The sequence below is a fragment of the Protopterus annectens genome, chromosome 9.part0 (genome assembly GCF_019279795.1).
Source record: "Protopterus annectens isolate FY-2018-M chromosome 9.part0, PAN1.0, whole genome shotgun sequence".
In the NCBI taxonomy this organism is placed as follows: domain Eukaryota; kingdom Metazoa; phylum Chordata; order Ceratodontiformes; family Protopteridae; genus Protopterus; species Protopterus annectens.
In genome coordinates, this window is record NC_056743.1 from 156,456,860 (window position 1) to 156,482,720 (window position 25,861).

Sequence of the window (25,861 nt, forward strand, 5' to 3'; positions counted from 1 at the left end):
ATGTCCTCGCTGATAAGATCAGATCAAAAAGTGGTCTCCCTTCAAATAAAGGTAAAATTAGACCCTTCACCTAACCCCAAAAATGTTAAAAACATTTCTGAGGAAAACTACCTCCTAATAACTGACAGCATAGCTAGATTCTAAGCTTACCTAACACAGAAAACAAAGAAGCCTATGGGGAGGTCTACACAAATCCCTTTACGGCCATATAAATAACTGCACAGAAACAACAGTACCAGACTGAAATAAGCCCAGATAAACCACAAAACAAGCCACCCTGGTGCACCCCTGGTATTAATAGGTTGTACAACAAAAGAAAGAAAATCTTGTTGAGAAGTAAGATGGAATGTACACAACAGAGCAAAAATACCTCATTAGTCTAAACAAGCAAATCAGAGAACTAGTCACGTCTCTAAAAGCAGACTTTGAGGCAAGACTAGCCTCCAAAGCTAAGGATAACCAAAAGGCAGTTTTCAGTTATGTCCACAATCTTAAGGGCAATACCCAACAAAGTGCAGAACTAGTTGTAGACAGTATCACCTATACTCAGCCAGAAGATATAGCAATCTGCTGGCTGATAGATTCAGTTCAGATTTCACCTGTCATCAATTCCAGTTATCCCCAAGAAATACCCACCATGACTCCCACAGCAATTATCACCAAGAACTTATCACCAAAGAACAGGTTGCCACTGCCTTCTGTAAAGCTAGAAACATAGTTTTTATGGGTCCTGATGATATAGCAAGTTGCCTCTTAAACAGTTTGAATCAGGACCTATGAGACCCATTAGGATCTTTATTTAACTACACCCTAAGTACTGTTTTTCTCCTGGTAGAGTGGAGGACAGCAACAGTCATTCCTTTTCTTAAAGGGGGAGCATTAACTGACCCAGGAAATCACAAACTGTAAGTTTCGCTAGTCTTATATGTAAGGCCATGAAAAAAAATAATAATGCACCTGATAAATAATGACATAGGAAACCTCCAGACACTGGACCCATTCAGCTTTGTAAAGGGCAGGTCATGTTTACTAAATCTGGTGCATTTCTTTGAGAAAGTCGCTAGGTCCAAGGATGAGGGTAAAACAGTGCATATTGCTTACCTTGACCTGGCCAGGACATTTGACATAGTTCCCCACTCAGGTACTATAAATAAACTCACAAAACTAGGCATAAATCCTTGGAAGGCCTCTGGATGACAAAGTCTGCCAATAACTGCAAGCTGGGGACAATCATCAAATCCTCCAACAATGGAAATATCCTTCAGGAGGATCTAAATCAGACAAATGATTGGTGCCAGATCCATGGCCTCAAAGTAAATGTGAAAAAATGCATTATCATACCCTTTGGAAAGTCAAATACCCCTGCAAATTACAACATTAATAGCACACTCCTAACAATAGTCTCAGAGGTGAGAGATGCAGGTACACAGATAGTAGCCTGAACTTTGACTTCAATGTGTCCGCAGTGGTATTTGAAGTCCTTCTATTTAGAACAACTTATAAGTAAAGGTATGGATTACAGGCCAAAGAAAGTTATAGTTGCACTGCACTCAGTCTTCATTAGACCAATAATTGAGGACAATGCACCATTTGGCATGTTCTTGATTAGGCACTTACAACAGCTGAAGAGACCTTAAAGGTTTCTCAGAAAGAAAATACAAGGTGTTAACAACATGTCCTATGTGAATAGACTTATCCCTAAAAGACTTATCCCTTTTCTCTGTCTCCTACTGACTATTAAGGGATGACCTATGCCTGACCTACAAGACACTCACAAATCCAGGCTTAATGGAGCTGTTACAAATCTGCAAGACAAACAGCATCAGGAACACCTGATCTAAGGTATGCAACTCAAACAAAATATGCCAGAGAGACAGCTGTGTATCTCAGAAATTACTCCTTCTTTGGAACAGACTTTCTATTTACATTATGCAGAGCCCTACCATGGCCCTCTTGAAATGCAGTTTGGGTCAATGGCTGAGGAATAACAAATTCATACCTGTGGTATTACCTATGTGATGTCCCTTATGGACAGGGGTAATCTATAAAATACTCAAGACATAGGCACAAACGTATGTCATGTTCCTGCCCCTAAGGACCATATATTGGGTACAATTGGATTATATTGACTAGGCTTGCAAGAGTTTTTAAGTCATTAGCCTAGTAATCTCTTGTGTACATATGAACTTATAAAAATATGGTAGCGTTAGAAAATAGAGCACAGAGAAAACCTGAGAGCTTTTGCTGTACCAGATAAACTGGAAGGAACATTAAGCAACTGGATTGGTATTCCTTGGTAAGATTTGTTAATTGAAAGGGCTCATCAACTGTATGCTCCAAACTTGGCCATGAAAAAGCAGCAAAAACCTGTGATGCAATCATACTAACAGAAAGAGGTCATCCTCACAAAAAATGTGGAAGAAGGGCAAAGTATTAAAAATCAGAGATAGAGTGCTGTGGAAAATGATCATTCACTATATACCATGAAAAAGAGATTCAAATTTATTCCAGCAATCAGGGAATGTTGAGAGGCACCTGTGAGATTCAAGCTGCTATATCCAGCTATCTTCAGAATATTTTTCCTGGGGGATCAAAGCCATTTTTTAATGCAGAACAGGCTAAGGAGAAAATACAAAAGTTTATCCAACAAAAAGTGAGCCATCAAGCAGTAGGAGACTCTGCTTCTCATTCTTCTTACAATGGAACTTATAGAGAGACTTTGCCAGTCAAACCTTTTCCAATATTCCAAAGGAAAATGCTTGAGACACAGAAAAAAGCACAGGAGCTGACAAGAAGAATCAGGAGAAACTTGGACTCGAACCAGAGTCTAGTGTTGGAAAATGGAAAAAGACTAGCAACACTAAATTAGTGAATAAATATGAGATTATAAAGAATCAGTCACACTTGTGAAATATGGCTCTGTAAGAAAACATGGCTGAGAAAGATCGGACTTTTGTTGACTGTTAAACTTGTGGGTGGACTGTAAAACATATACTCCACTTTGTCATTAAAGTTTAGAATGACACTAAAATGAAAAAAAGTAACTGTAAATAACTGTTTTGTTCTTTATAATATTTATACAAAATATTTCATGTTATAAACCTGCTTGTTACATAGTAAATCAGATTTGTTTAGTATGTAGTCAGGGGTATCTTAAAGGTGGGGTGAGTGTGAGTCTTTTTAATGAAGTCTGTAATGAAATTAATAAAGTAAACAAGTGCATTTAGTTTTAAGAAACATATTCATTGCAATGTAAAAAGAGAAAAAAGACTGAACAAAAGGATGTTTAAGTTAATATGCTGTAGTTGTGTGCGGCTGGGGTTGGGGATGGTGTGTAAAAGTGTGCAGAATATCAATATTCATCAAAGGATTAGATTGGTTAAACAAAACAATTCCCTTGAACTAATCCAGGTCCAACTGACTGTAGGTAAGGCCCCGCTCCAAGTTATTGCAAGTTATAGGACCCCCCCTCCATGAACCAGGATGCCCACACTGCATACTTCGATCTATTTGAATCACTCAAGATACAGCCAAACACCATGGTTTTAGGTGACTTTTACTATGCATCTATAGATTGGGTAAATTATACATGTAATAACACACTTGCCCAAAGGTTCTTGGACTTCATTAACTCCAATACCCTGAACCAGTTGATTGAAACCCCCAAAAGGGGCTCATACATTCTGGATCTGGTGCTCACTAACATGAGTGATTCTTGCACCACCCCATGTGTGTGGCCCTCCCTAGTGTGGTCTGATCATAATCGAGTCTCATTAGAAGTAACAGTAACATCTAATCCCCCCAATTAGCAGTAACTCGATTAAAAGACCTCTCCAAAGCCAGTTACAGCTTAATACAGGATGGCATTAATAGCTTCATAGCCTCTGCCCTCACTGATGGCATGGGCACCTATACTGGGGTTTACACTAATATTTTGTATAAGCATCTATATAAATGCATTGACTCAGCCATACCTGATGGGCTCATACCAAGATCCTCCAGAAAGAACAAGCCTGCCTGGTAGACATCCGCCATTAACAGGTTATACAACAAGAGAAAGAAGTTGCTGTCCCAGTCTTAAACCAGCAAATACGACATCTCATAAAGCATTCTAAAGCTAACTATAACTCCAAATTAGCCTCCTTCACTAAGGATAACCATAAGGCCTTCATTAGTTACATCGGAAACCTTAAAATAAATACCCAGATCTGCACAGAACTGGTTGTTATTGGCACCACATATACTGAACCCACAGAAATAGCCAACCTACTAGCTGACAGGATCAGTGACAACTTCTCCCCCCTGTACATGCCACATATCCTCCAAAACATCCCTACCACCTACTATCCACCTAGTATCTCCATGGAGCAGGTCATAAAAGCTCTCTCCAAAGCCAAAAACACAACCTCTATGGTTCATAGGTAGGTACTAGGCTATTGGCCCTGGGGCCTATACAAACCCAGCCAAAAAGGTACCCTGGCTTTTGCCACCCAAGAAAATTATTTTCCTGTGCCACTGTCGAGCAGAGCTACAGAAGTGATCCCTGGGGTGAATTTCCTATTTCCCATCCAATCATCAAGATTTTTCTTGAAGAGTGCTAATGAGGAGCTTTGTTTGATATAGATAGGTAGTTTATTCCAGAGTATGGGAAGTCTCTGGGACAGCAATCTATCCCTCCAGCATGTTCTGTTTATTGTCGTTACAAGGTTTAGGTCCCTAGAGCGTGTAGCTCGGAGGGATTGGGATTTCTTTAAGTGGAGCATGTCCAACAGCTCTGGGTTTGACATAGCTTTGTATGTTAGGCAGAGATCACCTCTGACTAGGCGATATGCAATGGAGTAAAGCTGGAGTTTTTTGAGATGGTCTGCATACGGCATCTGATTGAGGCTGGTAATCCTCTTTGTGAGGTATTTCTGTGGCCTTTCCAGTTGTAGATGTCTTGTGAGGTACGTACCAAAAGGGGCGTTGTACTCTCTAATGGGTCTAATGAGTGATGAGTAGAGGGGAACAATTACCTCTTTTTTTAGATGAGAAACCTTTTATGATGAGGTGTGCCATGTAGAAGGATTTCCTGACCACTGTGGCAATGTGATTATCAAAGGAGAGACTACTGTCCACCTGTCTCCCAAGGTCTCTTATCACACTTTTGGTGTTAAGTATACTACCGCCTACATTGTAGTTCATGGGTACAGAGTTTTTACCAAAGGGGATGACAATGCACTTTTTGGCATTGAGCTTGAGGCCATGGCTTTGACACCAGGCATCTGTCTCAGTGAGGCCCTTTTGTAGGATGTCCACATCGTTAGTTTCGATTATGGCTTCTAGTTTGCAGTCATCTGCAAACTTCATTAGCCAAAGACCTTCTGTGTTAGCCTGTACTTCAGAGAAGTAGATACCAAACAGGAGAGGACCCAGGACTGAACCCTGTGGTTACTCCACTTATCACTGGTCTGAAGTCAGATTTGAAGTCTGCTACTTTCACAGTGTGGGCTCTGTCAGTGAGCCAGTTGGCAACCCATCTTGTGACATAGGGATTTATACCTAGTTTAGTGAGTTTATCTATAATTCCAGAGTGGAGGATGGTGTCAAAAGCCTTGGCAAGATCTAGATATGCTGTGTGAACCACCTTACCCTCGTCTACGGCTTTGGTGACTGCTTCAAAGAAGTCTATCATGTTTAGGAGACATGATCTGCCTTTTACAAACCCAAACTGGGTGGGGTCCAGAGTTTGGAGATTATAAAGTCTTTGTTTATAAGTTCAATGATAATACATTCCATGGTCTTGCAGACCTGGCCCGTCAGGCTAATGGGGCGGTAGTTCCCGGAGTCCGTGATGGCTCCCCCCTTGTGGAGTGAGATAACTGTCACTGTGCACCATTCAGCTGGCACAAAGCCTGAGGTGAGGCTATGATTGAACATGGTACTTAGGTGGGGTGCCAGTTCATTCTGTAGTTCATGTAGAACGCATCCATAGGTTGCATGGGACCTGATAACATCCCAGCTTGTGTTCTAAATGGATTAAAATAGGAACTAGCTGCACTGCTGGGTACTCTTTTTAACTACAGTCTAAGCACTGGTTTTGTACCTGATGAATGGAAAACAGCAACCATCATCCCATTACATAAAGGAGGTGCCTCCAGAGACCCTGGGAACTATAGACCCATAAGACTGACCAGCCTAATTTGCAAGGCTATGGAAAGAATAATCATGGACTACATCAACAAAGATACAGGAGACCTCCAAACATTCAACCTGACCCAGTTTGGCTTTGTTAAAGGAAGATCCTGCCTCTTGAACTTGGTGAACTTCTTGAGATAGTCACCAAAGCTGTGGATGAGCTCTGGTCAAGGCCATTAACACTATTCTCCACTCAGGCATCTTTGATAAATTCACCCAGCTGGAGATCAATCCATATATTGTTAGGTGGGTTGCAAACTGTCTCACTGATAGAATACACACAGTCAAAATAGGTGACTCTACCTTCACATGCAGACCTGTAACCAGTCGTGTTCCACAGGGATCTGTGCTGAGGCCGCAGTGTTTAGAATCTACTACTCGGATGTACAGTCTAAAATGAAAGACCTATGGCTGATAAAGTTTGCTGATGATTGCAAACTGGGTTCACTCATCAAGTCCACAAATTATGTCAACATCCTACAAGAGGGACTTACACAGACAAACAACTGGTGCCAAAGTAATCAGCTAAAACTCAATGCAAAAAAAAAGTATTATCATCCCCTTCAGCAACGGTGATTTCCCTGCAGATTACCACATTAATAAGATCAATAATACAGTACAGTGTTACTTTTGGTATGTATCTTACCAGGCACCTGCAGCAACTAGAAAGACCCCAAAGATTTCTTACAAAGAAAATTCAGGATGTCATACTCTGTACCTTACACACTGCTCTCAGTGGACCCAGAGGTGACCTCTGCCTTGAATCAAAAGCCAAAAGAAATCTCTGAAAAAATGTAAATTAAAAAACTCAAAACTATAATTCACAGGGCTATAGGGAACTCAAACAAACTAAACAACAACATCAACATAAACTAGAAAGATAGATATGTCTCACAGAAGTTACTTTTCCTCTGGAGCAAACTTCCAATTCAGGTAAAACAGAGCCCCTCGCTGACTCTGTTTAAGTGTAATGTGGATGACTGGATGGGAAACTGCAAATTCACTGCAGCAGTTTCATCTGTGTCCCTCTTGGACAGTGAAAGTAGTTGTTGACTTAGTTATACTTAATAAATAACACTTTCAGGGGGGGGGGGGGATTTGTTGGCTGGCTGATTGTACTTAGGCTAGGGGCCATTAATTTAGTAAACCTCATGATCAGTGATCCCATATATAGTAGATTTGGATGTTTGTTTTTTTTTTACGGATGAATGTCTAGATTATGGCCCCTTCTGTAAGTAAGTAGGCTTGAAAAATGGGATAGAATGATGAATGCCTTGAGAAGTACTAAAACTCTTGAATAAGCAATGATGTTAGCTTAATGTTTTCTTTAGCAAATAAATGATCAGTGGGAGCTAAGAAGCCTGTAGCTGAAGGCAGTTCTACATTCTTTTCTAATGTTACCCTGGCAACAAGCTGTCTGCAGGTACAAACAATCTTGAGAGCTCTGAGCATTGTTTGCTGAGGGAGATGCAACATTTAAAGGCACAAGGGCAAGCGGTTCAGTAAAAAAATAGTTTGAAATTATTGAAAGTGAATAAGAGAAGTTTCTCTAGCAGCCTTGATACTTTACTTCATTTAATAGAACAGTGTATAATTTAGTTATTTAAAGACAACCAGTTCACTTTTTCTTAAGGCTAAATGTTAATGTTTTCTAAACCATATAAGCTGTCATTGACATCTAGGAGACAAATAGAGATAACAAAAGAACAGACAACAATCAGTATAAGTGGGAGCACAGGCTGTAACATGTCATAGCATGGGTAGCATTAATTTCAGGTTAGGTAATGCTTGTGTGTGCAGTTATCAACTTGGGGCAAATGCTCAGGAGGGTTAAACATCATTTTGTGTTTATGTACATAGTTTCTTGTATTTGTTCTAAGTTAATAGGTTATGGGGATGTTCTGGATGTGTGTTTGGATTTTTGTTTGAGGTAAAACCAAAAGTCTTGAAAAATGTGAGGTTTAAATGGAGATGGCAAGAAACAATTGTACAAAAGATCAACCTGGTAAACATTAATGTGTGCATGTAACTCAAAAGTTGGAAATACACATATAATAGGTAGGAACAATAACTTCTTCTTATAATGACTATGCTAGCCATATTATTTTGGAATGTAAATGAGCTTACAGGTATAGACAAAAAGGTAAGAGCATTGCAATATATTAAGAAATGCAGATTGCAAATAGCAATGCTGCAGAAGATACATTTGCAAAGAAATGAGCATGTAAATTTAATAAAGAAATTATTTCAATATGGATATTCAGTGTAATATTGGACGCAAAGGAAAAGGGGAGTGATTATACTGATTTCTGGAGGAGTACCAATAGTGTTAGAAGAGGAAAAAAGTTAATAAGTGTAGATTTGTGGTAGTAAGGAACGAGTGGCAAGTGAAAATAATTATTCTGGTGGATATTTATATTCCAGTAAACACTGCTATTTTGGAACTTAAAGTTTTGGGGGAAAATAAGTTTTTGGCAAACAATATTACTTACATGTGAGGACTGGAACTTGATTTGCAACAGTGAGGATGTATCTGGGGACATAGAAGGGAACCATAACAAAAGAGGGTAGATTTCTGAATAAATTTATAAAAATAGTTGGCAAGGGATATGTGAAATCAGTAGTTGTAACTCAGAGGGAATTTATATATTATTCCACAAAGTATAACAACTGGGCTAGACTATATAGAAATTATATTTCACAGGAACATCTGCATTTAGTTGCAAGCTTTGACATACATCCAATAACTATTTCAGATCATGCATCAATAAAAAACTAAGCTAATAATGTAGGGTAATGAAGCAAAAATGAAACACAGGTTCTTTTCTACCTACCTGTTAAAAAGATACATTTAAGAAGTGGGTAGTGGAAATTATTCAACAGTTATTGGGGAAGAAATTTCTTCAGATGTTATACCAAGTAAGTGAGATAAAATGAAAATGGAGTTTAAAAGTAGGGTAGAAATAAAAGAAAAAGAGCTATGGTTAAGAATTAATAGGAATTATTTAGAGGGGCTGACAAAGTTTAAAGTATTACAAAATAAGGTGAATCTCACAGACCAAGAAGAGCAACTGTGGAGTGCTAAAGAGAAAATAAGGGAGTGTCTGGATAATAAGCATCAAGTTTAGAAAGATTGCTAAGCAAATGTTTTCAATAATAACAACAGAGCACACAAACGTTTAGCACAACACAAAGGAGAAAGGGTTGTCAACAAACTTAGGGAGCCAATAACAAGAAAACTACCAGAGATCATGTAAAGTTATTAGAAATATTTTGGAAATTTTATAAAAGTTTGTATAAAGCAGAGAAAGGTGGAAATCAAGAGTACACATGGAAATATTTATGGAAGACTTGAGTATGCCAAGATAATGGGTAGCTGAGGCTCAATAATTAATAGTTAAGATAGGAGGAGATGAGATAAAAATGGTGATATATAATAAATTTGCAGGAAAGTTTCCAGGAACTGATGGTATTGCTTTGATAATTTGGAAGTTAGGAGAGAAGAAAGTGAAACATCTGGAAGGTTTTGTTTAACAATATTTTAAAAGGAGGGGAAGCATTAATATCTTGTAAGAAAGATGTGGTGACTGTAATACCTAGAGATTACAATGTCCCATCAGACCCAGTTTCTTATAGACCCATTTTAATTTTAAACCATGATTATAAAGTGTTTATCTCTATACTTGCTAAAAGAATGACAAAGGTTTTGCCAAAACTGATAGCTACAGATCAGTGTGAGTTTGTGGAGGAGAGACAAACATTACACTGGGATTGGTCCCCATTAAAAAACCTCAACCTAGACCTTGCAATCGAATTCTTTAACACAACATTCCTTGAAATCCTAAATAGCCTAGCCCCCACCAGAAAAATACACTCCAAAGCCAAACAACTACATGGCTTTCCCATGAGGCAAAACAACTCATTAAACAAAGAGATAGAGCCAAATCAATATATCTGTCCCCCAAAGACAAATCCAACCTCACCACTTATCAGCAATTAAGAAATCAGACTAAGAAAAAATTAAGAGTGATAAAAAGTACTATTTCCAAGCCACTCAACAAAAGCTCCTCCACAACCCACAAAATTGTGGCAAACAGCAAACCTCCTCCTCACCCCTGGCAAATGCACCCCCCCTCCTTCCACAATCAATGCCACCACACCCATAGCTTCACAATTCAACTCTCATTTCATTATCTCCATCTCCTCCCTGCTCTCCACTAAAAAACAACTGCCCCTTACCCCCCCCTTACTATGCTCCAGTTCCACAAACTCATTGTCTTTTAAACCAGTACAAATATCCTACATTAAAAAGCTACTAAGCAAGCTAAAACCTTGCTGCCTAGCAGCCGACCAACTGCCTAATGAATTCTTTAAATTGCTGCACTGTCCATTGCATATCCTATCTCAATATTAATCAATCGTTCTATCTCTGAACAATATTTGCCCTTCCTATGGAAAACTGCTCACATCATCCCCCTCCACAAGGGTGCCCCCTCCAGAGAAATCTCAGACTACCACCCCATTAGCTATCCTCCCACTATTAGCAAAAATCCTAGAGAAATACATTCAGCTTCAACTACTAAACCACCTGATCACCAACAACCTTCTAGCAGACTCCCAACATGATTTTAGATCTAAGTATAGTACTAGCACAGCCTTATTATCCTTCAACAATACCATTCACCATCAAATGAACAATGGACAACTAGTATCCACAATATTCCTAGACATGTCAAAAGCCTTTGACACCATCTCCCACCAACTACTACTAAACATACTTGCTACATATAACCTCAGACCAGCAGCCCTATCTTGGTTTCTCAGTTATTTCTCTAACCATCAACAGGCTACTAAATGGGAAAACAAATTTTCCCCTTCATTACCAGTGACCACTGGTGTACCCCAAGGATCTATACTTGGCCCCATTCTATTTATCATATTTACCAATAAACTTAATACCGCTACCCAAATGGCAATTACCATACAATACGCTGACGATACTTCCCTTATCTGCTCCGGCCCTTCCCCACAAGAACTAATAGGAAAAATGCAAAAAGCTTTTCTAGAAGTAGAATCTTTTTTAACAAACCACCAACTCATTCTAAATCCAAATTAGACAAAATAAACTTCTCAAACAAAGCTACCAAATCTAACTGCCCATCCCTCTACATCCACTCCTCAAATGTTACCAAAATTGAGCCTTCAATTCAGGCCAAACTCCTAGGTGTCACAATAGATGACCATCTCAAATTTCATACCTACATCTCTTAAACCATCAAAAAAGTCAAATCCAAACTAGGTGCCCTCTACAGGGCCAAACCATACCCAACTTCCCAAGCCAGGCTTGCCACTGCTAGGTCACAACTACTATCCACACTGCTCTACTGCTCACATATCTTTACTAACTTACGCAAGACAGACCTGCACAATCTTGAAACCTGCTATAATAAAAATGCAAAGTTTGCCTGTGATCATCCCCATAACACACTATTGCTCCGCTCTTTATCAACTCAGCTGGCTAGAACTCCCTAATGTATTAACCTTAGGCCAACTAACTCTAGCACACAAAATCACACGCATGCCACATAGCTGCCCGGCAATCTCAACCTTACTCCAACTACAAGTGAACAATAGGTCTCTTAGGTCTTCCAATAGGCCAGTACTTAAAATAACACAGTCAGATAACTACCATGAAGACTCCCTCTACTCAAACAAAGTAGCTAAGTCCTGGAATGCTCTTCCCCTAAGCTTACAATGCACCCCTTCTTTCTCATAAAAGTCCTGTTTTGCTGCCAAGTCAGAGGGATCCTTAGTTGTTTTAACTGCTGTACCATTAGAAATATTATAGCCATGTAGATATGTAAATGTCTGTGTTGCAATATTTAAGTACTGTTATATGCAATTGCTGTGATAGTTTACTACTGTTATATCTGTGATAGAACTGTCTCTTTAAATTCATGGGCTACCTAAATTATCTGGTACATAACACTAAGTAAGGTGTTTTTTTTGTCATGGGGCTTCATATGTGAATGCATGTTGCAGTTGCCTGAGCTTTTTTTACTAAACACTTAGTACCTGTGTAAATAGTATAACGCGCTGCTACTCTTAAACCCAATATCCTTCCTGCCTGGGTGATCATTTATTATTTCAGTTACTTTTTACAGCACTTCTCTCTCATTCCCCTTTCAGAGACATTAATGTAATAATTCTTTTTGTCTCCGTCTTTTCATTTAGTGACCACTGTCCTTGCGAATGGGTTCTTTCTCAGTCCCTCACTTGCTGAATCCTAGGCCATTGACTGCATCTGCAGTGAAGAAACCAGCCACACGGACTCAAGGGCTTTAAATAGAAAATAAGTTACTGTAGGTGTGTAGCTACATTTCCCTCAGCCTGCTACTGTAAAAAGTACCTGGTCTAAAGCAGAAATAACTGTCTCGACCCACCCCCATCAACTGTAAATACATTCCCCAGTTAAACCTTTTCTTTTTAGTTATCAGTAAACCAAGATAAAGCTCTAGGTGAAATAAAGGTAACCCAGTAGATACACTGGGATTGCCCACTTGTAAAATAGAGGCAAAAAGGTACATAAACTGCCACTTTTTCTCTGCTTCAAACTAGGTATCTACCCAGAAAGGACACAGCTGAAATCAGGTCTATAGATTGATTTTCCCTACTAGAGTCTAATAACTCCTAACGGTTTGGCTATTTAGACACTTACCTTGCAATCTTTAGCCTGGGGGGGGGGGGGTTCTAGCCCGCTCTGTTTGCTACGCTCACTTTGCTCCCCTCCCTGCCCCCTATTCATACCCACCCCAGTGCCTCTACATTTATTCTTAGCCTTAACCCCACCCTAATTACCACCACTAGTCACCCCCTCCCTTACATCCAGCACAATCATGCTACTACCTAATATAATAACAATCCTAACCTGCATAGTTCTAGCTCACATTACATCCTACCAAGGCTCCACAGTCACATACCCCAACAACTTCCACTGTACTCTCTCAACACCCTCCCTCAAACATTTACACTATAACTACACAACCACTGCCACCAAAAACATCCTCCCAATACACACACTCCATTACCAAATACCTAACCCACTCAAAAATAAAATATCCCTAAGAGACCATAAGCAATTTACTATGCATATAAAACATATCCTAAACACCCACTATAAGCTAGCCCTCACTGGAGACATCCTTCCAAACCCTGGTCCTCCCAAATCCAACCCAACCACAAGCCCGAGTCCAAGCAACTCCCCCACAACTCAACTCCTAGCCAACAAAAAAACAACAAACCTACTTATAACGTCCCTAAACATCAGAAGTATATGCAATAAAATCCAAGAACTACATGCCAGCATAAGCATACATTCCCCAGATATTCTCTTCCTAACATAAACTTGGCTCAAACCTCACATCAAAAGTGAGGAAATACTTCCACCTGAATACAACATCCTTCACATAGACAGATTGTCCAAAAAAAATGAGGTGGTGTGGCACTGATATTTAAACACCACCTCAATATTCAACTCCTGAACGCATCTGCCCCTCACTACAACAATGAAGAAATCCTTTATGCCAATCTCAAACTAAACCCAAACAAAACAATCAATATCATAGGATGCTATTTCCCACCAGGGCAAAATATTATACCCCTAGAAAATCTCTTGAGCTGGGCTACTCTATCTCTACCCCAGGAAACCATCACTCTCGGCGACTTTAACATCAGCTGGCTATCCTGTAATAACAGTCTCCCAGCCATTCACCTTAATCTCCATGGGTTCACTCAACTCATCCAATCCCCTACCCGAATCAAAAAAACCCTAACAATCATACCTTACTTGACTGGATCCTAGTCAACAAAGCCCCTCACTTTTACCTAGCACGCTGCTTACCTGACAGTCTTAGTGACCACGCCCCCACTTTCCTAATCTGGCACCACACAGTCTCAAGTCCATTATCCATGGCCAAATACAGAACAAGTCTAACTTCAACCCCAACTCCTTCATCTCCTCCCTGCAAAAAAATAACTGGTCACCACTAAAATACCTCAACCTAGATGAGGCTGTCCACTTCTTCAACTCCTCGTTGGTCCGATCCGAACATAAGCTAATCACCCTTGATATCCACATCCCACCCCCACCCCCCCATTAAGGAAACCATAGTAAAGAATTTCTCCAAAGCCAACTTTATGCTTCTTAAGACAGAAGTAGTGAACTTCATGACACCCATGCAGATGGACAATACAGTTACAACTGCTGAATCCTACACAAATCTGCTCTATAAGCACCTACATGAGTGCATGGATCATGCTATCCCAAACAGAACCAAGACGCTCTCCTCCAAAAAAAGGAAGCCAATCTGGTGGTCCCCTGCCATAAACAAACTGTACAACAGAAGGAAGAAACTGTTGCAAAAGAGAGTAAAATCCCATGAGTGGAGGAGCTCCCTGGTCAGCCTCAGAAAAAAGCTGAGATCCTTTATAAGATCCCCCATAGCTAGCTATGAAAATAAAATCGCCACTAATTCCAAGGACAACCACAAAGCATTCTATAGCTATGTCAAGAATCTCAATGGCAACACCCAGATCTGCTCTGAGTTACAGCACAAAGGCACGAAAATTACAGAACCAACTGATATTGCCAACATCCTGGCAGATAGTTTCAGTGCTAACTTTACCCCACCCCCACCCCCTAAAGGGCCCATATCTATACAGGAAGAATGCAGAGTCCCTGTAATCACAACTACGTAGGTGAAAGCTGCACTCTCTAAAGCCAAAAACACAGCATCCATGGGACGGGACAACATCCCAGGCTGCATTTTACACGAACTTCAGAATGAACTGGCTCCCCACTTAAGCACCATGTTCAATAATAGCCTTTCATCAGACTTTGTGCCCACTGAATGGCGCACAGTAACAGTTATCCCACTCCACAAAGGGGGAGCCACCACTGATCCCGGGAACTATAGAGCTATTAGCCTGATGAGCCTGGTCTGCAAAGCCATGGAATGTATCATCATGGAACTCATAAACAAAGACATTGGTAACCTCCAAACTCTGGATCCCACCCAGTTCGGGTTTGTGAAAGGCAGATCATGCCTCCTGAACCTGATCGACTTCTTTGAGGCAGTCACCAAAGCCGTAGATGAGGGTAAGGTGGTTCATACAGCCTATCTTGACCTCGCCAAGGCTTTCAACACCATACCCCATTCTGGAATTATAGCTAAACTCAATAAATGAGGCATAAATACCTACGTCACAAGATGGGTTGCCAACTGGCTCACTGACAGAACCCACACTGTAAAAGGTGCAGACTCCAAATCTGACCTCAAACCAGTGACAAGTGGAGTACCACAGGGTTCCATCCTGGGACTGCTCCTGTTTGGTATCTACTTCTCTGAAGTACAGGCTAACACAGAAGGCCTCTGGCTAATGAAGTTTGCAGATGACTGCAAACTAGGAGCCATAGTCAAGTCCCCAAATGATGTGAACATCCTACAGAAGGGCCTCTCTGAGACAGATGCCTGTTGTCAGAGCCATGTCAGAGCCATGTCCTCAAGCTCAATGCCAAAAAGTGCAGTGTCATCCCCTTTGGTAAAAACTCTGTAACCATGAACTACCACATAGGCAGCAATCTTCTTAACACCGAATGCGTGATAAGAGACCTTGGGACCCAGGTGGACAGTAGTCTCTCCTTTGATAGTCACATCACCACAGTAGTCAGGAAGTCCTTCTACATGGCACGCCTCATCATAAAAGGGTTCTCATCCAGGAAAAAAGAGGTCATCATTCCCCTCTACTCGACACTCATTAGACCCACTAGAGTACAATGCCCCTTTTGGAATGTACCTCACAAGACATTTGCAGCAGCTGGAAAGGCCATAAAAGTACCTCACAAAGAGGATTACTGGACTCAAACAAATGCCCTACACTGACCGCCTCAAAAAACTCCAGCTTTACTCCATAGCATATCGCCTACTCAGAGGTGATCTCTGCCTAACATATAAAGCTATGTCAAACCCAGAGCTGTTGGACATGCTACACCTAAAGAAATCCCAATCCCTCTGAGCTACATGCTCTAGGGACCTAAACCTTGTCACCACAATAAACAGGACATGCTGGAGGGATAGATTCCTATCCCAGAGACTTCCCATACTCTGGAACAGGCTACCCATCTATGTCAAGCAAAGTTCTTCATTAGCACTCTTCAAGAAAAATCTTGATGAGTGGATGGGAAATAGGAAATACACCCCGGGGATAACTTCTGTGTCTCTGCTCGACAGTGGCACAGGAAAATAACTTTCTTGGGTGGCGTAAGCCAGGGAACCTTGTTGGCTAGGCTTATGTAGGCACTTGGGCTGATAGCATAGTACCTACCTATGAACCTATGAACAGTACCTTCCTCTCCATCATAAACACCCATGCTCATGTAAGAAATGCCAAAGTCAGATTCAGGCATGTCCCATGGTTACAAAAGACCACCAGAACCGTAATGAAATCCGAGATAAGGCCCGGGAGCACTGGCGACCAACAAAAAATAACTCAGATAGGCAATCATTCCTTGAACTGCGCAATAAAGCCAAAAAGCAAATAAAATTAGACAAATCCCTCTACTATGAATCCACCCTAAACTCTACCAACCACAACCCTAAGCAATTCTGGTTCACTATTAATAATATCCTCCATCCAGGAAAAGTTGATACTCCCCAGCCGTCCATTCCCACCTCCTCCAGCAGTTTTGCTGAATCCTTCAACACACACTTCACTGAAACTAACATCTCTAAACACTTCCTACAACAGCCCTCCCAACTCCTAACCTTGAACCCCCACTCCTCTTTTCTTCACCTCAGTACCTACCTCCAACATAAGACTATTGTCAAAACTTAAACCCACAAAAATCGCAATTGACAACCTTCCCTCTGAATACTTAAAAACTGCAGCTGATACACCAGTCTACCCAATTTCAATTCTCATCAATCGTTCCATAACAGAAGACTGTTCCCTCGATATGGAAAATATTCCACATCATTCCCCTCCACAAAGGCACCCCCTCCACCGACCTCTCCAATTACCACACCATTGCTAGCTTCTCCCCTCTCCCCTCTCCAGGATACTTGAAAAATGTATCAACACCCAGGTCTCCAACTACCTCCTAGCTAATAATCTCCTCTTCAGAACCCAATATGGTTTCAGGCCATATCACAGCAGTACCTCCACTCTGCTCTCCTTCAACACTATACTTCATCACAAAAACAATGGCCTCTTCTCTACTGCTGTATTTCTAGATCTCTCAAAGAGCTTTGACATGGTATCTCATGAGCTACCACTCTCCCCAACCTCTCCTTCTCACACTCAGCCTGCAACCGGTTCCACAGCTATCTACATGGACACCAGCAATCAGTAATCTGGGATGATAACTTATCACCTCGCATCCCAGTTACTCTGAGTTCCCCAAGGATCTATCCTTGGCCCTCTGCTATTCTCACTTTTCACTAACAACCTACATACTGCCACCACACATGCATCTCTTATACAATACGCAGATGACTCTACTCTCATCTGCTCTGACCCCACTCTACCAGAACTACAGCAAATCACACAGGAATCATTCTCTTCTGTAGAAAGCTGGCTATCCAATGCTCAGCTCCTACTCAACCCAAGTAAGACAAAACTTCTCCTGCTCCAACCTTCCAAAGTCACCCAAAACACCCCCCACTTCAACATTCTCACCAAAGATAATACCATCATCTCTCCATCAGAATACACAAAATTACTCTGTGTGGAAATAGACAACAAACTTAGATTTGACACCCACATATCTCTCACAATAAAAAAAGTTCACAAGAAACTTGGTGCATTATATCGAAGCTGCCAATTCCTAACCAAGGTGGCTAGAATCTCCATAGCTAATTCCCAGCTAATCTCCACCTTACTCTATGCATCCCCCATACTTACCAACCTTAGGCAAACAGACAGACCTACACAAGCTGGAAGCTTGTTTTAACAAAATTGCTAAATTTGCCACTGGAACCTCCTACCACAGCCATCATTGTATCTCCCTTAAAGAACTAAACTGGCTTAAACTCCCACAACTCCTTCACTTTAATCAACTCACCATCGCTCATAAACGTAACCACCCCCATGACATCCCTTCAAACCCTTCTCCAACTCTATCTCTCCACTAGGCCTCTAAAATCAAGCAACAAAAATAAACTCACTGTTATCAAACCCAAAATCTCAGCAGGAGAAGCCATATTTTCATGTACCATATCTAAACTTTGGAACAATCTTCCACCCTCTATAACTACTCTACCTTCCAGCAGCCTTTTCAGAACTGCACTCATATTCCACTTAAATTTGCACTGGCTTTGTCCTTGTTCTAATCCAGACTAACACCCCCATCCTTACCCCCCACCTAGACTCTTAACCCAGCTATACTACCGCCACTACTAACCACAGTCAGAATTAGCTAGTTGTCTTTACATACTTTAAAATCTTGTCTGACAACTTTGTTACTATTATAAACGACAAGAAACTATCTTAACTTGCAACATTTACTGTATATACTGTTGATAATCAATATCTTGTTATTGAATTAAAGCCAACAACCTGTAATGTTGTTTACTGTTGCTGCAACTTTGTATCTCTATTTATCATGTACATGATGTGGAGCTTTTCTCCCCGGGCATCCGTTGAAAAAGGACCTGCGTCCAGTCGGAATTTCCTGGTAAACAAATGTAAATAAATAAATAAATACATTTAAAAACAGATTAAAGGAACATTTAAAAAGCAACGGGGTTTGTCCTTGTTCTCCAGCAAGACAACCACTCTCCCTTATGCTCTCTTATATTTACACCATACAGTTTTTCCTCTTTTACAGCTCCTATAGTCTGTCTGTCTCCCCTCAATCTGCATCCTCACATCTTCTGGTGTGTTTCATTTTTTTTCTTATCACCTAATAGTTACTTTTCTTGTTAAATGGAGTCCACTTTAAAGCTATATTTCTACAAAGAAAATTATTAAGAAATCATTGTTGTCTGTAAAATTTCAATACTCATAATAAATAGGCTCTTATGTTTTTAGTTCATGTAGTAATGTAGGTGTCTGTTAATGTAGTAATGCAATTTTTTTTTTTGCTTTCTGCTCTGTATTGTTTATGTGCGGAGTTAGTAGTAAGGTAGATGTCTTTTAATTTAGTAATGTAGACTGTTTTTCTTTTTGTTTTCATTTTGTTCTGTATTGTTTATGTGTGGAGCTTTTCTCCCTGGGTCTCCACTAAAAACAGGCCACCAGCCCAGATGGACACTACCTGGTAAACAAATGTAAATAAACAAATGTAAATAAATAAAATAAAATAAATAAGTAAATTTTACAACATTAATAGAACAATGACAAAGCATTTGAATACCCCGATTTGATAGTAATTTTAATTATGGGGATATTTCTTGGATCAGAGGTAAAAACTAAAGTGGTAGGGTTCCTTTTTTATAAGTTATGTCTGAACAGAGGAACCAGGCAAGAGTGTCCTCTTTCCCCTTTCTTATTTGCTTTATATTTAGAGCCATGTGCAAAGAAAATTAAGGGAATTGGAAATTCAAGGAAATAATTGATATAGTAATCAAGGAAGGCTGGCCTTATTTGTACTTGATAAATCCAGAAAAGGATTCCAGTGTTGTAGAACAGTTTGAGACACTTTGAAGTCTTTTTGGGATACAAACTTAATGAATATAAAACAAAAGCTATAGCTGTAAATTATATACCCACACATTAATTGCTTCAGCAATACCCATGTTTATAGGGACATGATAAGATGGAGTATGGATTAAAAATATTTGTTATGAAAGCTAAGGGTATGTGGGAAGAGAATAAAAAGATATTAAGAAAACAAGTAACTGCAAGCTTTTGTTTATGGATATGGACAGAAGGAAACAGTAAAAATGTTTTTAAGACCCTTTAGTTTTATTTATAGGTCAAGCATATTTGCATTAACCAGAGGAGAAGTTGTGGACAATGATTAATAAAGAGTTGAAGAAAATGATATGGGAAAGAAAAAGGCAAGATTTAAGGGGGATAAGCTGATTCTTCCAACAGAACAAGGTGGTTTAGGATTACCTGATTTGAAGGGATATTTTAGAGCTACATGATTAAGGCTCATATACATGACAGAAGCAGAAAGTGGAAAGGGATGATGATGAAATGAAAGAAATTCATAAATAAGGAGATAGTGGGATTTTGGATCTAGATCCTTAAGGAGAACAACAGCTGTACAGAATATTATATTCATAAAGTAGCAGAAAGTACTCTAAGGTCCAAGTCTAAGGTGTTAGGTGTTGAGCTTTTTGGTTTTTTGGCATTTTGTGGTCAGTGTTTTAAGTGTCGATCTACTGAAGTTTAGATTAACTTCAGCAGATACACACACACACGCACACACATATAAATTTCAAGTGAAGGACTTTGGAAATCTGTTTAAAAATATCCATTTAATATAAAAATAGCATAATTGTATTGTATACTGTATCTATTAGAATATAATGCAAGTGCAAGGTGCTAATAACAGTAGCAGAGTGATTATCATTTGTGATGCACTGACTAACATCATCATGTAATGTGTCCTTTTACTGAATTTTGTGGCATTTATTTAAATGCTCTTAATTCTTATAGTTCTGAAAGCAACATTATATTTGTTTTTACTTGCTCTATATTAGAAGGTTGCATAGATTTCAAATTATATTTTGTATTTTTTTTTTCATTTTATGAGATTACTATTTGTTTTTGCTTTTAATTTTTACTGTATCCAACAGATTCCTTTCAATGAAAACAGTTAACTGTGCTGATGTATTTTGTACAGATGCTTCACAAGGCTGTTTGAAAGATTTGCAGTTGCACAGATAAACCTATCAAGCATTTATCCACTCTTTTAATGCTATTCATAGCTGGCCTTAGGCACAGGGCAACTAGGCAGTTGCCTAGGGTGCCGCTGTAGCAGGGGCACTTTTCCTGTATTAACTTGTTTATTTTTTGAAGTAAATAAATGGTTTATTTAAAATATGTTGGATGAATACAGGATAAACAAGAGTAAGACCAATTGTGAGAAAAAGAAGGAAAAAAGTAATTTGGATGGTGTAGGTTTACCAGGATGGGGACACTGAGTGGTGTGTGAGTGGGCACTGTGGAGCCCTTTGCCTAAGGCTCCAGATGACCAAAGGCTGGCCTTGATGCTATTATGCCTTTAGTGAATTTATACATTTCTCACTGAGTCTTGACAAGAAATGATGAAGCACATGATCTTATAATTTATCAGAAAAAAATGCTTGCCAGTACAAATGTTAAGTAGTGCTGAATAAAATTAATTTTGTTTACATATCAGATGAGCTATTAAAATGTGCAATTAGTAAATAAAGTAAGTGTCAAATGTTTCAAGTACAAAATAATGAATAGTGAACATGTGAAGTCATGTCTTAATTTTTGAATTTTATTTTAGTCTAGGGACAGCAAAGTCCTTGGAGATATGGAGGAAGCCCGTCATTACTCTCGGGTATCAAAGATCCTAAACATAACAACTGTCTTCCTTTATATCCTGTCTGCTGTTATGATTGCCGTCTTCTTCAAAAAAATATTTTCCCTTCTACTTTTTTTACTTCAGCTGTAAAATATCAGCAATGCCATCACCAGCAGTTCCAGATGTACATCTCTAAATGGCTGAAAGTGAGAAGCTGAATCTTGAGTTAAAGTTCCTATTAAGTTAAATCTCATGAAGAAAGATTTACATGTTATTCCATGGATACAATGGCTTCTCATTGGCATATCCAGAAGATGAACCATTTGATCACCTTAGTATTCACTGGGTGATTTAAGAACCAGTATAAAGCAAATAATGTTGAAGTGGGGAATAATAAAAAATACATACTTTACATAGTTGTTTTATAAATCTCATTAACCTTTTAATTGCAATAAATGATTTGTTAAACAAATGTATAATTTTCATAAGCAAGCTTTACATGTATATTTAGTGAATCATTCAGTAGTTCAATCCGTCTATGAAGAACAACAGCCTGCTGAAAATAAGAGTGGATCTTTATGTTGAAATTGTAGCAACACTTACATTCCTAGTCAAACCCATTAAAATGATGATGATGATGGTGATGGAAATAGTGTCTGACCTTGAACTATGTGCTTTTTAGTAATGTGCTTAGTTCTTAATTTACATCCCAGTGATTTCAAAACAACGTTGTTGCTGTTATATGTATTTGCATTGTTCTTTTAACATGATATTTGACTTGCACAGAACTTAGGAGTTAAACTCTTTAATAAAAATAAAATTAAAATAACATTAAATTTAATATTAACAAAATGACTTTTACTATTTTTCTTTACTAGTGTTGAAAGATTTATACAACTAATATCACCTAGTTTCCAGGAATAATTAAAACAATTGGTCACGCCTGTGTGCAGGTTTATGGTAGATTTACTCATGTACAGTGTTCCTTGGTCTTATGGGCTCAAAGTAACCAAAGTTCAAACCAGTCACAAGTAAATCTCAACATATGCCTTGATAATTTACTGCCATTTCACTGTGAGTTCTCCTTGTTTATTTACAGTAATGTTTTCAATAATTTCTATTTTGTTTTAATAATTTGTTTTTGTTGTTCTGCAGAATGCTCCATTCTCTGATTTAGGTGCTGCTTAGGCAGGCTTAGCCTTGAGTATCTATAATTCCTGTTGTGCTTTAGGTGTTTCTAGTGAAATTTAAACTATTTTGGTGTTTTACAAATGCAACTACTTAGTATGTAAATATCTTCCTCTCTTCACATGTAAACAATCTCTGGGAATTAGAGTGAAAGGGCAAAAGAAAAAAGAGTTAGCAAGCTGTAATGCCTGACAGGTGTCACAGTTAACACAACTCATTGACCTACTTACAAGGGCTTGTTGCTATTCTTTCTAAAAAATGTACATGTTGTTTCCAGGTACAGTAAAGTATCCATTAATGAAATTAATATCTCGTACAAAAAGATAGACTTGGCCCTCAAAGATCTATTTGATCAGGGGATAATAGACTATGATACTTATCTATACTTGGAAAATATTACACCCAGGGTACCCTCTATATTTGGGGTACCCAAGGTTCATAAAGATGTCTCCGATCCCCCCTTGAGACCCATTGTAGTATCTGAAGGCTCCAAGATTTCTCCTTTGTCAAACGTTTTGGACTGGAAAATGGAATTATTGTGGGGCAAAGATAAATATTTGTTAAAAGATTATTGGGAATTTCTAAGGCAGATTACTCCAGATTTAAAGGTAACTAACCTTACATTTGTGACTACTGATGTAACAGATTTGTTTTCTGTTATACCTCACGATGTAGAGTTGGCTTGGGTTGAGGAGGCCCTTTGAGATGGCTTAGGGACTAGTGAAAATGATTTTTATACTATTCTTGAATTAGCTGAACTTGTTCTGAACAATATTTTTTTATATTTTCAAGGCAAATTTTTCAAACAGGAATCTGGGGTGGCCATAAGGGCCAATTGTGCCCCCACCTATGCTGACATAGTTTTGTCTGTATAGGAGAAAAATTTTATAAACAGCAAGTCTGCCAAGTATTGGAATTTATACACCAGATTCCTGGACGATATATGCATTTTTTTGGACTGGTACAGATGAATTATTAGAAGAATTTATTATATATTTAAATCAAAGTACTACATTTTTAAGATTAACACATCAAGTGACTATCAATTATGTTAACTATTTGGATGTTTCTTTACAAGTGATTGAAAATGGGTTTAAATCCACTATATACAGGAAACCCACTTTTTCTAATACTTATATTAGATATACTAGTGCCCATCCCTTATATCTAAAAAAAGAGTATTGTAAAGGGACTGTATGTTCGGGCTTGTCACATGACATCCAATGAAGAAGACTTCATGAGAGAATGTGATTTACTTATAAAAATGTTTTCGGAGAGGGGATACCCTATAGAATTAATTATTGATATACAAAGGGAAGTGTGTTCGAATAGACAAGGCAAATATAAACCTGTTTTAGGGATGGGACTAATACAATCCGAATTTCAAAACAATAGTCAACAGGAATGTGAAACATACAACAGCACTTTTATTACCAACTTTAGTGCCAATGCCTATGCAATTAAAAATATTGTAGAAAGTGAATGGGCTAAATTTAACGAATTCACAGACTTACCTAATTTAAAAGGGAAAACAATTAAAACTGTATTCCAGAAAGGTTATAATATATATATATTTTTTAAAAAAACAAGCATCCTTCTGTATTTTCTAGTAAATCCAAGGGCACATATAAATGTGGAGCATTCCCCCAATGTAAATACATTATACATAGACAAAAATATTTTTGATAGCTAGGTAGAAATGGATAGCAACATCCAATTGTTCAAATTGTAATTCCCAGGGGCTAGTATACATTCCCCTATGTGAGGGTTGTGAGGGATTCTACATAGGAAAAACTGAGAGAACTTTAAAACGTAGCATATATGAACACATGAATGATATTCAGAAGCAAAGTTCTAGAAATGTCTTGTACAAACACACCCTCCAATGCCCCCAAGCTAAATTCCACTTTTATGTGGTGGAAATGGTCCCCAAAGAGCTTAGGGGAGACCTCTGGGAAACTAAATTAGAATTTAGGGAGACATATTGGCAAGTAATTTTAGAAGTCAACAAACCTCCGGGCATGAATGACCATATATCTATTGCCCCTTTACTTAAACTCAGATCTGCGAATATTTTAATTTTTATTGGAAACATGTTAGTTTTCTTCTATACTTCAGTAAATTGGATTTTCAGTTTTGGTGACATAATCTTTTCCATGAAGCCTGCATTTATACAGAAAACATGTAGTGGCAGTTTTTCCAGGAATTTCAAAACTGTTGAGTAGTCTTTTGTGGTTCATTCACTGTGACTGGTAGCTGTGTTTGTTTGTGCTTTTTACCAGGCATACTCCATTTTTTGGTGGTTAAACTATTTTGGTGTTTTACAAATGCAACTACTTAGTATGTACATATCTTCCTCTCTCCACATGTAAACAATCTCTGGGAATTAGAGTGAAAGGGCAAAAGAAAAAAGATTTAGCAAGCTGTAATGCAGGTGTGTGTGTGTGTGTGTGTGTGTGTGTGTGTGTGTGTGTGTGTGTGTGCGTGCGTGTGTGTTATTGGGAAAATAACACCCACCCAGGGGTGCTGTGAAGCCTGACTCCGTAGAAGGGATTTGTACAATAACATACAACCTAGGTGGCACTACTTCACTTAGAGAATGGGCTATCTGTTAAACTGTTTTGTGTTTGTATTTTATTATTTATTTATTATTTTATTTTTTTTACATTTGTTGATTGGGAAAGTCCACTAGATCAAAGATCCATTTTCAGTGGAAGCCCGGGGAGGAAAGCTCCAAAGATACTGTTACACACTAAACAAAGTTAATAATAAAATTAAAATAGGTTACAAATATTTTTGCATTAAGCAAACTACAGTTTATAACAAGGAACAAAGCAGAACATCAGTCAAAAATTCTTATCTACTATACTTTTATAAATCATGCAGCATAGAAAGGTGTTTGCCTTTCCTAGGTTTATGACTCAATATATGTGAAGGTGCTGGATAAAGTATATTTTTAAGGAGGTTTGTTCAAGTGATTGCAGGTACATG

General features: G+C 38.7%; 1 protein-coding gene across 1 annotated transcript in view; it reads left to right on the forward strand.

Moving 5' to 3' along the window:
- LOC122811098 (dispanin subfamily A member 2b-like) overlaps nt 1-22,523 on the forward strand; it is a 118,676-nt gene extending 96,153 nt beyond the window's left edge. The window contains exon 2 of the mRNA XM_044082675.1: nt 21,665-22,523. Coding sequence (XP_043938610.1) covers nt 21,665-21,832 — 168 coding nt within the window. The 3' untranslated portion in view covers nt 21,833-22,523. The remainder of the gene's footprint in view (nt 1-21,664) is intronic.
- Nucleotides 22,524-25,861: the final 3,338 nt, after the last annotated feature.